The sequence below is a fragment of the Peromyscus leucopus genome, unplaced genomic scaffold (assembly GCF_004664715.2).
Source record: "Peromyscus leucopus breed LL Stock unplaced genomic scaffold, UCI_PerLeu_2.1 scaffold_793, whole genome shotgun sequence".
In the NCBI taxonomy this organism is placed as follows: Eukaryota; Metazoa; Chordata; class Mammalia; order Rodentia; family Cricetidae; genus Peromyscus; species Peromyscus leucopus.
The window spans coordinates 37,380-50,000 of NW_023505721.1; the positions used below are offsets into that span (position 1 = coordinate 37,380).

The window sequence follows — 12,621 nt, forward strand, 5'->3', positions numbered from 1 at the left end:
CCTTTCTCCTTCTTTCAGCACTCCAATTATCACAGCACAGCTAGACAAGGATGATGATGCAGATTACGCACGCCTGGTGAAAGGCAGAATTGAGAAAACCCTCCTGGGAGAGGTAGGGAATCCCTCTTGATAACAAGAAAATGGTGTCAAACTTCCTGTCAGCAATGTGTGGATGCGGCACCACAGCTGTGGATGGGGCTGCAGCAGAGACCGTGTGCCTTGGTGGGGAGTGTGTCTGTGCAGGCCTGGGGTGGCAGAGTGAACATGAGGATGGAGACTAATGCTTTGCTCTTCTGCCATGGCAGATCTCAGAGTATATTGAAGAGGTGTTTCTTCCTGATGACTGCTTTATTCTCGTTAAGCTTTCCCTGGAACGGATCCGACTTCTGAGACTGGAGGTGAGTCAGAGAGGTAAAATGTGGAGGATGTGATCCCATGGTCCTGAGACAGGTGCTACCAAACCAGGGTTAACGTTCAGCAGGCAGAGAGGCAGTGTAAAGATTCTGGCTGGTCTTTGTTGTTGGTCACCCCATTAACTGTCATGTCCTTCTGAGTTGACCCTGATGCAGACAAGACATGGCCATCATAAGAAACTGTTTGACTTGGTGTGGGTGTGTTCTACATTTGTGGGTTTACAATCACAGTATGTTAGGATAGTTGATCTCTGTGTCCATCTTCATGTCCTGTGGAAGGAGCCTGGGCCAGTTCTCCCTTACTCACCTGTGGGTCTCAGCACAGGGCTTGGCTGGTTTGTAGTGTTTTCAGTTGGTGGGTTAACCTGACCACTTGTGCTTGTGTTTGTGGAGATGGAGAACAGTTGACTGGTAACCATGGATCTAGGGATCAGCTGACTTTGGGTTGGGATTGCAGACTGAGAACTGCCACATTCCCCTTGCCCTCTAATCCTTACGTCAGTCTTAGCCTTGAAGAACTTCTGGAAGCCATTTCAAGTGCCACAGTCTGTGGTTCCCACATGCCAGTCAAGTCTATCTTGCTGTGGGCCTTCTGACTCTGGTAACAGAGCTGATTTATAGGCATTGATGTAGCTTGTTAGGAGAGTAATTGCCTAGCATGTACAAGGTTTTGGGTTTTGTCTAGTGACTGGAAAAAAAGAAAAAATGAAGAATCCAGTTACATGCGGGAGTGTAGCACACAAACAGCAGCCTTTTTAGTCCTCCTGACCTCCGTTCTCCAGACAGTCCAGAACTTTGACCACAGGCTCTGTTTGTTGCTATTGGTTGGGCATGAATTTTCAGTGAGGAAAATGTTCATTCTTTGAGTGAAAAGAATCTGCTACTTATGAATCAAGCATAGATATTGAACATAAATATATAGTATATCAAAATTGGTTGAAGAGTTGGCTGAGCAGTTAAGAGCACTTCTTACTGCTCTTCCAATAGATAAAAGTTCTGTTCCAGCACCCACAGAGTAGATCACAACCTCCTATAACTCCACCTCCAGGGCATCTGACCTTGTCTTCCTGTCTTCATGTCTACCTTTACACAGGTGACATGCATTCACACAGACAAACACACATACACATGAATCAAAATAAAAGTAAATTTTGTGGGAGACCAGGCAGCACAAACATGACTACAAGACTTCTTCAAGACTCATCATGAGCCAGGCAGAGGCAGGCAGATCTCTTGAGTTCGAGGACATCAGGTCTACATAGTCAGTTCTAGGATAGCCAGTGGTGCACAGAGAAACCCTTTTGTTGAAAAAGGGGGGAAAAAGCCACCATGACATCAAGGCTGAAAGCCATTGACATAGAAGTCTGCAGATGTCTGTTGGTAATGTCCCCTGGCACTTTGCAGGTGAATGCTGAGACAGTGCGGTACTCCATCTGCACATCCAAGCTCCGAGTGAAGCCTGGTGATGTGGCTGTTCATGGTGAGGCCGTGGTGTGTGTCACACCCAGGGAAAACAGCAAGAGCTCCATGTATTATGTGCTGCAGTTTCTGAAAGAGGATCTACCCAAGGTGAGGCCTTCAAGAGTCCTCTCATGGAGAGACAGCCAAAAGTAGGGCTCAGGACCAGGTCACTACAGAGACAAGGATGGCACCCCAGTGCTTCATGGCCATATGCCTAACGGGTTGTTCTGGTTCTTATTAATTGATTTGGGGGTGTGGGAGTGGGTGGTGTTCTTGTGGGGACTGGCTCCTTCTCTCTACCTTGTGGGTCCTAAGGATCAAACTCGGGTTGTCAGTCTTGGTGGCAGGCTCCTTTATTCACTGTGCCCTCAGCTAAATTTTATACTTAGACCTGAGACCGCAACTCTCAGTTTTCTTTCTGCTCTCTCTTCAGGCTGACTGTGGGTTGGGGCACAGTCCTCTGAACCGTCTTTCCCCTAACCCCAGCAGTACCTAGACACCCCTGGAGTACACACACTGGTGGTGATAAATGGGGCTGAGAATGGAATGAACTAGGTTACTAGCCCATTCTTCAGCCCTGTTTCTGGACCTCTCAGTTGGGACCTAGAGGTTGCAGCATCTTGAGCTTTCTGTGTTGAATGTAGGTAGTGGTACAGGGCATCCCAGAGGTGTCCAGAGCTGTCATCCATATTGACGAGCAGAGTGGGAAGGAGAAGTTCAAGCTTCTGGTAGAAGGTGACAACCTTCGGGCAGTCATGGCCACCCATGGTGTGAAAGGAACCCGGACGACTTCTAATAACACTTATGAGGTACCATTGCATATGAACCTTCAGCCAATACCCAGCAGTTTCCTGTCTCTGGCATTTGCTTCCCCAACAATTATAAAACAATCTACTTTGGCAAATGGAGCTGTGTTTGTTTTGTGCTTGTCAAATGGGAAGAAGTAGGAGTGAGGTAGCTCCCAGAAGGAACTGCCTCCACTCACTCCTAGCTTTCCCTAGGTGGAAAAAACTCTGGGCATTGAGGCTGCCCGAACAACCATCATCAATGAGATCCAGTACACGATGGTCAACCATGGCATGAGCATCGACAGGAGGCACGTGATGCTGCTCTCGGACCTGATGACCTACAAGGTGTGAGAGAAGGGAGGCTCCAGGTTGTCAGGGGTCTTGAAATCCACTGTCTGGCAAATAGCCAGAGAGTGTAAACAACATAGAAAGTACACTTCTGTGAGGACTGACCTGGACAGGAAGTAGGTGTCACCACCAAAAGGCTCATATGTGCTGATGGGATCAGGTGTTTCAGTTAATTTCAACACAACCAATCGTTGGAGGAGAAAAGCTTGAACATGGCTTTTGTCTGTGTCTTTAGTCTTATTCTATAGCCAAACTGGCCATTACCAAAACTAAGATGCCCAGGGGACTTGGGTGATGTTTGCCTAGCCCATTCCAGTGCTGCTTCTGTAGCCATTTCTAGAGAGTAGGACTGGGGTGTAGCTCAGTGGCAGAGTGTTTGCCTAGCGTGCATGGGCCCTGTGTTTGATCTCCATCAGCACACACACACACACACACACACACACACACACACAGAGAGAGAGAGAGAGTAAATTACCTTGCTCTCAGGTGAGAGTATAGTAGGAAGCTGCTATGGGTGTTTGCTTCCTCCCCATACGGTAGTGTATTGTGTCTATATGACCCTTTCCTGATAAGCCTATACTGAAGTAGAGGACATTATGAAACCAGAGGTGTAGCTCAGATGTAGAGCAAGGTAAATATTCACCTTGGTAAATATCTCTGAGTCCCTGGGCTCACCTCCAGCACCAAAAAATAAACTACACCAAGTGTCACCATGGCATCCCTGAAAGAGACAGTGTCTGCAAGTCGTCTTCTGCTTTGATTTTTTTTAATGGTTATGGTATTTCACTGGATCTGTAGTATCTATTTGTTGTATGTAAATGTAGGTGCATGATCATGTGGGTGCCCCTCCATTTATGTGGAGGCCAGAGATCAATCTTGGGTACTCTTATGAACCATTGACTTTGTTTTCTCAAATGCTTTTATTAGCATATATTAATTATGCATAACATGGATTTCATTATGACCTTTTTATGTATGGATATCCTGACATACTTTGGTCACATTCACCTCCTGTTTCCCTCTCTCGTGCACTTCCCATGCCCCCTTATCCCTTTCCTCTTCCTAACAAGTCCTTCTATTTTCCTGCCTTTTTAAATGACATTGTAAGGGCTGCTTACAAGGACAGATGTTTAGGGACAGGTTCTTTACTGGACCATGGGCACCTCACCAGTGTTTACATCATTGAAGAATATGACTGTCCCTGCCCTAACAATCACTACCTGGCTATAAATCCTCAGGTGAGGCTTCATGAAGTCCTCCCTCATATGATAAGATATTGACAGTGGCGGTCCTGTGTGGATCTGGTGTATGTTTAGCATGTTTCCTTGACTGGAATTAGCTAAATTGTTTCTAGTATTAGCTTAATGATCATAGGAAAGGAGAAGCAACCCCCTTTTTAACCCTCAGATTCCTAATTCTGTGTGGCACAGTGTCTGGGTACAATTGACAAGAGACAGGCTCCTTGTCCTTGGGATCATCAAGCCCCAGTGGCTATGAAGCTGCACTAAAAACCACCTGCTTTTAGTGGTGCCACGAACAGCTGCTTGGCTGTTCCTATTGGTTCTGGTGTTGGGATAATGTCTTCTGCTTTGGTTTTGAACTTCCTGGAGTGGCTTGAGACTCATCTGAACATCTTCCCTGGCACAGGGTGAAGTCCTGGGTATTACCAGGTTTGGCCTGGCCAAGATGAAGGAGAGTGTGTTGATGCTGGCCTCCTTTGAGAAGACAGCTGACCATCTCTTTGATGCTGCTTACTTTGGGCAGAAAGACTCTGTATGCGGTAGGTTTGCAGTCTCAAAGGCCTATTGCTTACAGAATGAACAGATTGTTTGTCTCCAGAGCCCAACTAATGCACCCTGCCCTCCCTCTCCCCATTCTGTGAGCTCCTATCGTACAGACAGTTCTTCAGTTCCAAAAAGAAAATATGGACCCTGAGCTAGTGGAGAACTTTTAGTCCTTGAAGCTGTACTTGGCCACATTGACTAACAGCCTACATGTTGTCCAGGATTGACAGAACGTAGACAGTGAAAGAGCCTCCAGGTGTAGCAGTAGGGTATTCTGTGGTCCTGCCTCCTAGTGAGACACTGAACAACATTTTAAGAGCCAAGTAGGACAGAAAATGGGGAGACACAGGTTGAAGATAGAGAGAGAGAGGTGATGGGAAATCCTGGTGTGGGGATGCACGCCTTTCATCCCAGAACTCAGGAGGCAGAGGCAAGCAGATCTCTGTTGCGTTCAAGGCCAGCCTCTTCTACATAGCAAGTTCCAGGCCAGTCAAGGCTACGCATTTTGAGACCCTGTCTTCAAATCAACATCAAAGTGAAGAGAAAGAAAAGTGAGGAGGGTTAGAATGGGAGAAGCCCATGCACAAGCCAGAGTGCAGCTGTCAGACACCAGGACTGAAACCTAGCACCCACCACCAACACTTTTGCCGCCTTGGCACAGCCTCTGCCCCCCACAATACAGGAAATGTCCCGTCTCTATGCTGAGAACACTAGCCCAATGTTAGATCTCACTGTGTTGGGGTTAGTTTGTCTCTTTGCCTCTGTTCTGGAGTTGTCTTTGACATCAATATAGAATGCATCTACCTCTTGTTTCCTTCCTGTAGAATCAAGAGTCCTAGCATAGAGCCTTAGACTCTTGATTTGCACCTGGGTGGTGGTTGTGCATGGCTTTAGTCCCAGTACTCTGGAGGCATAGGTGGACAGATCTCTGAGGGGCAGCCAGGACTACATAGAGAAACCCTGTCTCCAAAAACCATTAAAAAAAGAGAGAGAGAAAAGAAAGGGAGGGAGGGAGGGAGGGAGGGAGGGAGGGAGGGAGGGGAGGATGGAAGGAAGGGAAGGAAGGAGGAAGGAAGGAAGGAAGGAAGGAAGGAAGGAAGGAAGGAAGGAAGGAAGGAAGGAAGGAAGGAAGGAAGGAAGATGGTAAGAAAGACTTGAAGTGGAACCAGGAGAGGAGGAAATCCTTACCCTTTTTGATGTCAGTGGCAGCCTGCCTTCCAGTGTCTGATAAGGACCATGGAGCCCCTGGCCCTGCCCTTCCAGCCCCATTGGCATCTTTTCTTCTGGGCACTAAGCTAAGGAGGCAGGTGGCAAAGTCACCATCTCCTGACCATGTGCAGGGATCCTGCTGTCTAAGCAGTCTCTCACAGGCTGTCTATCTCCTGATCTTTACTCCTGTTGCAGAGAACTGGCTGAGCTGAATTGGCTTCTGGTGATCTGTTGGCCTGAGGCAGGCACTGTCATTCCAGAGACAGTTGCTCCTTGGCCATCCCCCTAGGGTATATACATGGGAAGGAAAATGATGAGCCAAGTTCAGCCAGGTGGTATATGGTAGAGCTGGACCTCGGATCCCAAGTCTGCAATCCTGATTCAGTCATGTTTTCTCCACTCTGTGAATCCAGCTCTCTGACCTTGGTTCTGGTTGGTTCCAGGTGTGTCCGAATGCATCATCATGGGAATCCCAATGAACATCGGAACTGGGCTCTTCAAGCTGTTACACAAGGCCAACAGGGACCCAAAACCACCCAGGAGGCCCCTGATCTTCGACACAAATGAATTCCACATCCCTCTTGTCACATAATTTATAGCAGGAGGTCATCATTCCTGATCTTGGCTCCTTGTCCTGTCTGTTGCTGAATAGAAGAACTTTGTATTTCTGATTGACCTTAAATGGAGCACAGGGTTAGACAGACCATGGCCTCAGCAGGAACTCCTTGGAAGGGGAACTGGGAATCAGCTTGTAACCTAACTTGTGGGGCCTCGGGGTGACTATTCAGTCTTCTCAGTGCCCATTTCATCACACTGTGTCCCTGCAGAGGACCCTAAAGTGTACCCACTCATGCCTGTGAGCCAGGTCTAGGCCCACAGAGGCCAGGACACGGTCCTGGTTTCCTACTCCTCAGGCTGGATTTGCCACTGATGTGCTCATGTAAATAAATTGCTGTTATTTATTTGTTCTGTCTAAGAGATACACAGTGTTTGTTATTTTACTTTGAAACCAGAAGCTATAGAACCAAGAACACCAGCTTCAAAGCATTCCTGGAAAAGCACATAGGATGTGAGGTCCAGGATGAGATGGCTAGTCCCTGGCTAGACACTGTCTATTTGAATTTTTTTTTTAAAGGTAGATTTATTTATTTATTTATTTATTTATTTATTTATTTATTTAATGTATACAGTTTTCTGCCTGCATGTGTCCCTGTAGCCCAGAAGAGAATGACATTACAGATGGTTGTGAGCCACCATGTGGTTGCTGGGAATTGAACTCAGGACCTCTGGAAGAGCAGTCAGTGCTCATAACCTCTGAGCCATCTTTCCAGCCCGTCTATTTGAATTTAGGTGCCTTAAAAGCAAAGGGAATGGAAACGTCTACTTTCCTAGTAATGTGAGTCACTTTTGAAGGGCTCTGTAGCCTGTGACTCCCAAGTGAAGACTGTACATCATTAGCAGTCCTGAGGAAGAAGAGGGGTAGTTCCTCTAAAGTCTCTTTTGGACAGAGGTCCTGGGCAGGACCTCTTACAGCAACACTTTGCTTGTCTACACCCAGTCTAACAAATCTGGGCCTTGGGCAGTATACAAAGGCACTTGTGAGGAATGTAAATGTTTGGATGGGAGTATCCTTTGTGATTCAATAGCCAACCAGGTTTGGAATGGATTAGCTTTGGTGAAGTAAGTGGAGTGTCTCTGATGCCTTCTGTCTAGTTCCTTGAAGGGATCAGTGGGGTTTAGCCTCAGACCCTGACACTTCCTGCTGGGGCAGCATCACTCAGGAAATGGTAGAGATTGTCATAGGCACAGTTCTATGCTGGCAGCAGTGGATATTACTCAGTAGTTCACATGGTCATACACAATTTCATCTATTCTGTATGTGGTCCTAAGGAAAGGCATGAATAGGGTCCTCAGATATAAAACATCACGTCACCTTCCCCTCCAGCTCCCTAAGATGAAAGACTGGTAGGGAGAATGGTAAGTTCTTTTCAATACAAAGGATTGGCAGGTGAGACCTTGGAGGTAGGGTATGTTTCTGTTTTGTGTGTTAGGACAGGGTCTCATGGCTCCCAAGCTGTCTTCACACTGGCTTTTCAGGTTCACCTTTAGCTTAGATCATCCTGCTCCCACTTCACAAGTGCTAAGATTACAGGTGGGGCCACCGGGCCAGTGAGGGGACAGCATTAGGCATCGACCCAGGACTTGCTACATGCTAGGCAGTCACTCTCCCAACTGAGGTGAGTCTCAGGTGTTGTCCTTATTTTCCCACTATCCTTTCTGTTCCCCCAAGAGGCAGAATCTCACTGTAACTCAGAGGCCTGTAACTAATCCTGCTTTGGTGTCTTTGGTGCAGAGTGGAGAGCACCACATTCAGCCTGAGGCTTTTTGTCATGGTGGATCCACTATTTCAGTTTTCTCTGCCAATGGATCATCACACTTTTATCAGCTCCCTGATGGCTGCATTCTCTATCTGCTAAGGACTCCTGGGGCAATTTTCTAAAGCTAAGCATGTAGCTTCCATGACTGTACCATTAACCTAAATCCCACACCGTCACCAGTCCTGTGAGTTCTTCCTGAATGTGTTTTCAATCACTTGTACTTGAGGAAGGTTATCTTTCCTCACCTACATTCACCCTGACATGGCTTCTCGATATTTAATTGCTCATTTTGATGAATAAAGGGATTTTGAGTAAGAAAAGAGACACATTCCTGGGCAATCAATCTGGAAAGGGAACCTGGGCTTCTGGTCAGTTCAGGGAGAACCAATTAGCAAGGTGGCAAAGGCTGTTCCCCATGACATCAGCAGTCTCTTCTCTGGACATTCTATTGTATCCTGGAGAGCTCTTGGCATCCCCTGTGATGTCACCAGTGTTGTAGAGACACCAACATCACTTAGGGCATTCCTTCAGTGTCTGTAGGGGACACCATAGACATGTTGTCAAGACTGAGGAGTCTACTTGGGAGAGAGAATGGAGAACATCCAGAGACCAGAGAGAGACGGAAGGAAGCTGGCATCCAGGCTCAGAGGAAAACAGGAACAGTGGTTCTGGCAAAGGCACAGTGAGTGCTGGGCAGGAGATGGGGGGCTTCCTGGAGGAGGTGGGCTTGAGCTGGGTCTTCCAGTAATGGGGCAGAAGAGCTGGAGCCTCTGAGAAGCAAATGGACCTCATTGCTGGCAGGAAGCAGAGACACAGAGACAGGAAAGGGCCAGACAGGAAAGATATGACCCTGAGTACCTCTCTTTCCTAAGAGCTACTTCTTCCACTTAAGCTCTATTTCTGAGAGTCACAGGAATCTCTCCACAGGGTCAGTTCACACTTTGAACAGTTGTCCTCTAGCGGGAGGTTGGGAACTCTTAGTAGGGGCTTCCCTGGGAGAAGTAAGTCACTTCAGCTGTGCCTCTGAGCAGTAAAGCCTAGCCTAGGCCTACTTCTGGCCTAGCTCCTTGAGCCTATGGGCAGCTTCCTGGTCTGCTGCCATGGAAACAGCTTCTGCCTCCCACCTCCACAGACTGAGCTTCCCCACCTGCCTTCTCTGCTGAGATGGAATGAGCCCTAATAAACACCCCACTCCCAGTTGTTTCTGTCAGGGATCATGGTGAAGTCAAACAAGGAACTTTCGTAGGAACTGACCCCATCACACTGAAAGCTCCAGGCTCTGACTACTTCACAGGTAACATCTAAATTCTACTAAACTGTAAAGAAGAGTTAATGCCCTTAAAAAAAAAAGACAATCTGCTATGTATGTGACTCTAACTGGCCTAGGGCTCAACATCACAGTCATCTTCTTGTCTCTGACTCCTATGTGCCGGGGTTACAGGCTTGCTCCATTGTGACCCACTCAGTACTGCCTTTTCAATGAAAGCTATTCCCAAACAGAAAAGAAAAGTGTCTCAATTCTAGTTTTGTTTTTCAAGAGGTATGCAACAATGTCTGGCTCTGCATCAGTTCTTTTTGAGGGTAGGTTAGCATTGTTGACAATATTAAGAAAACCAAATAAAATTATAGGTCCACTCTCAGTTATTAACATAGATATGAAAGTTATAAGTAAACCTAACCATATATTAATGTGCTCCCAAGAAAACAATATTAAGAAATATAAAATCTAGCAATGTGACTTATCATGTGAAAAGAGAAAAATCACATGATTACGTCAATAGATACAAGTGAAGCATTTGATAAAAATGTTCTAAGGAAACTAAGAGCAGATGGGAGCTTCCAGCATCTGGTGAAGTCTGTATGATAAATGTTAGTAGCAATCATCTTTTTCTAAGTACATTATACATTCCTTTCACAGATTAAGAAAACATCTTCGCAAATAAAAGAGGTCCTGCTACTGTAATAATGCAATTGATAAGTCAGTCAATTGACTAATAAATCAAATGAAATATGTATGAATGAGAAAGGGACATAGAAACAAAACACTGTTTTTTTGTTTGTTTGTTTTTAGGAAATGCAAGACTTTATTTCAGCTTATGTGCTATAGTCCATCGCTGAGGGAAGTCAGGGCAGGAACAAAAGCATGGACTTGAAGCAGGAACCAGGGAGAAATGCTGTTTGATGGCTTGCTCAGCTAGCTTCCTTACACAGCCCACGATGGGCTAGGCTACCCTAAGTCAGTGGAAATCAAGACGTCCCGCACAGACATGCCAAAGGGCAGTTTGATCCATTCAGGCTCTCAATTGAGATTCTCATCTCCATTGTTGCTGGGCTGTTGCAAGTGGACAGATAACTAGGACTTTCCATTCCTTGTCAGCATGACACACATCACCTGAATGCCATAATCATTTATTTCTTGTTCTCCATATTCTTATGTTAATATCATAATATGAAACACAGTGCATGCTTAAAAAATCCCACAAACTTTAAAACTTATATTTTGAAAGTCCAAGGTCCCTTAGAAAAAAAGTCTCTTAATTTGGTCTGGTAAAACAAACCAAAAAATTACGTATTTTCTTATTCCACAATGAAGGAATGGAGCACAGAAATATTCAGATGGAACATTACCAAAATCCAGCTTTATTAATTAAATTCCTACAACCCAGTATCTAGCATCTGATACACATGTGTAGCCAGAAGTTTCTCTGGTCCTGCCCAGCTCCAAGGTCCTGAAGCTACTTATAAAATAATCACCCAGAGGCTTAATATTAATTGTATATTATATGGCCTATGGCTCAGGCTTCTTACTAGCTAGCTCTTATAATTTAAGTCAACCCATAACTTTTTTTTTTTTTTTTTTTTTTTTTTTTTTTTTTTTTTTTTTGCTTTTTTGAGACAGGGTTTCTCAGTATAGTTTTGGTGCTTTTCCTGGATCTCACTCTGTAGACTAGGCTGGCCTCAAACTCAGATATGCACCTCGCTCTGCCTCCCTAGTGGTGGGATTAAAGGCATGCACCACCACCACTTGGCTCAACCCATAACTATTAATCTATGTATCACATGTTCCTTGGCTTTACCTGCTTCCCATTATAAGTTGCTCTTTGGGCATCTGGCTCAAGTCTCTCCTGCCTCTCCTTTCTCCTTTTTCTCTCTCTCTTGGATTTTCCTGTCTCCATCCTGCTCTGCCATTGGCCAATGAAATTTATTTATCAACCAATCAGAGCAACACATTTTCACAGTGTACAGAAAGATATCCCACAGCACTCGTGTGATCTTCTGGGCTCTAAGTGGATGGGGCATTCCTCCCTCTCAAGCTCCACTGCTTGTAACACATGCAGTGAAGCTTTTCTCAGGATTAGTCTGGCTCCACTCCATATCTGTGCTTCCCCTCAGTAGGTGGACCATGGTCTTGCCATCTGCAGTATTCTGTGGCACTATTTTTACCTCCTCTTCTACAGGGTTCCCTATATCCTGAGGGGAGGAGTCTGATTAGAGAGGTCCTGTTTAACGTTGAGTGTTCAAGATCTCTTCCTCTCTGCATATTGTTTAGCTGAGGGTCTCTGTATTTGTTCCCATCTGCTGCAGGAGGAAGCTGCTCCTATGATGGATGGCTGAGAAATGCATTGTCTATGAGTATAGCATGATGTTGTTAGAATCATTTTATTGCTATGTTCCTTAAGCAGAACAGTAGTATTTGGTTTTCCCCATGGGCCCTAGCCTATCTAGTCTTAGGTTCTTGGCCAGCCAAGCAGTGCTGGGTATGCCTTCCCTGTCAGGGAGTGGGCCTTTAATCAAGTCAGGTACTGGTTGATTACTCTCACAGGCTTTGTTCCATTATTACACCAGCATATATTGGATTCTAAATTGGAGGTTTTGTAGCTGGGCTGGTGTTTACCTTTCTCCTTTGATAGTGAGCAGAGTACTCTTCAGTGCCATGAAATCTAGTCCATAAGTGGTGAGGGCTCTAGGGAGACACCAGCTTGACTTCTCCATGTTCAATGAGTTGTGTCATTATCATCTTCAGGAACAGCACCTTCCTGTCAGTTTATGGGGAGCAACCAATAGACTTGCAATACTTTGGGTTGTTTGGGATCACCATTGGACACCTTTCAACTACAACTTGACTAGATGTAACCCATTGCCAGTACTGCAAGCTTCATTTGGCAGCAAGAGATATCCAGTTGGGTCTTTGTCTCCTACACTCTGGTTTCTGTTGGTTTTGTTTTTATTTGTGCTTTCT

General features: G+C 45.7%; 1 protein-coding gene across 1 annotated transcript in view; it reads left to right on the top strand.

Annotated features, from left to right (window-relative positions):
• Window positions 1-6,983, top strand: part of LOC114709615 (DNA-directed RNA polymerase III subunit RPC1) — a 42,188-nt gene extending 35,205 nt beyond the window's left edge. The window contains 7 exon segments of the mRNA XM_028893558.2: window positions 19-112; window positions 306-398; window positions 1,818-1,982; window positions 2,519-2,683; window positions 2,876-3,007; window positions 4,658-4,790; window positions 6,447-6,983. Of these exon segments, the coding sequence (XP_028749391.1) occupies window positions 19-112; window positions 306-398; window positions 1,818-1,982; window positions 2,519-2,683; window positions 2,876-3,007; window positions 4,658-4,790; window positions 6,447-6,595 (931 nt within the window). The 3' untranslated portion in view covers window positions 6,596-6,983.
• Window positions 6,984-12,621: the final 5,638 nt, after the last annotated feature.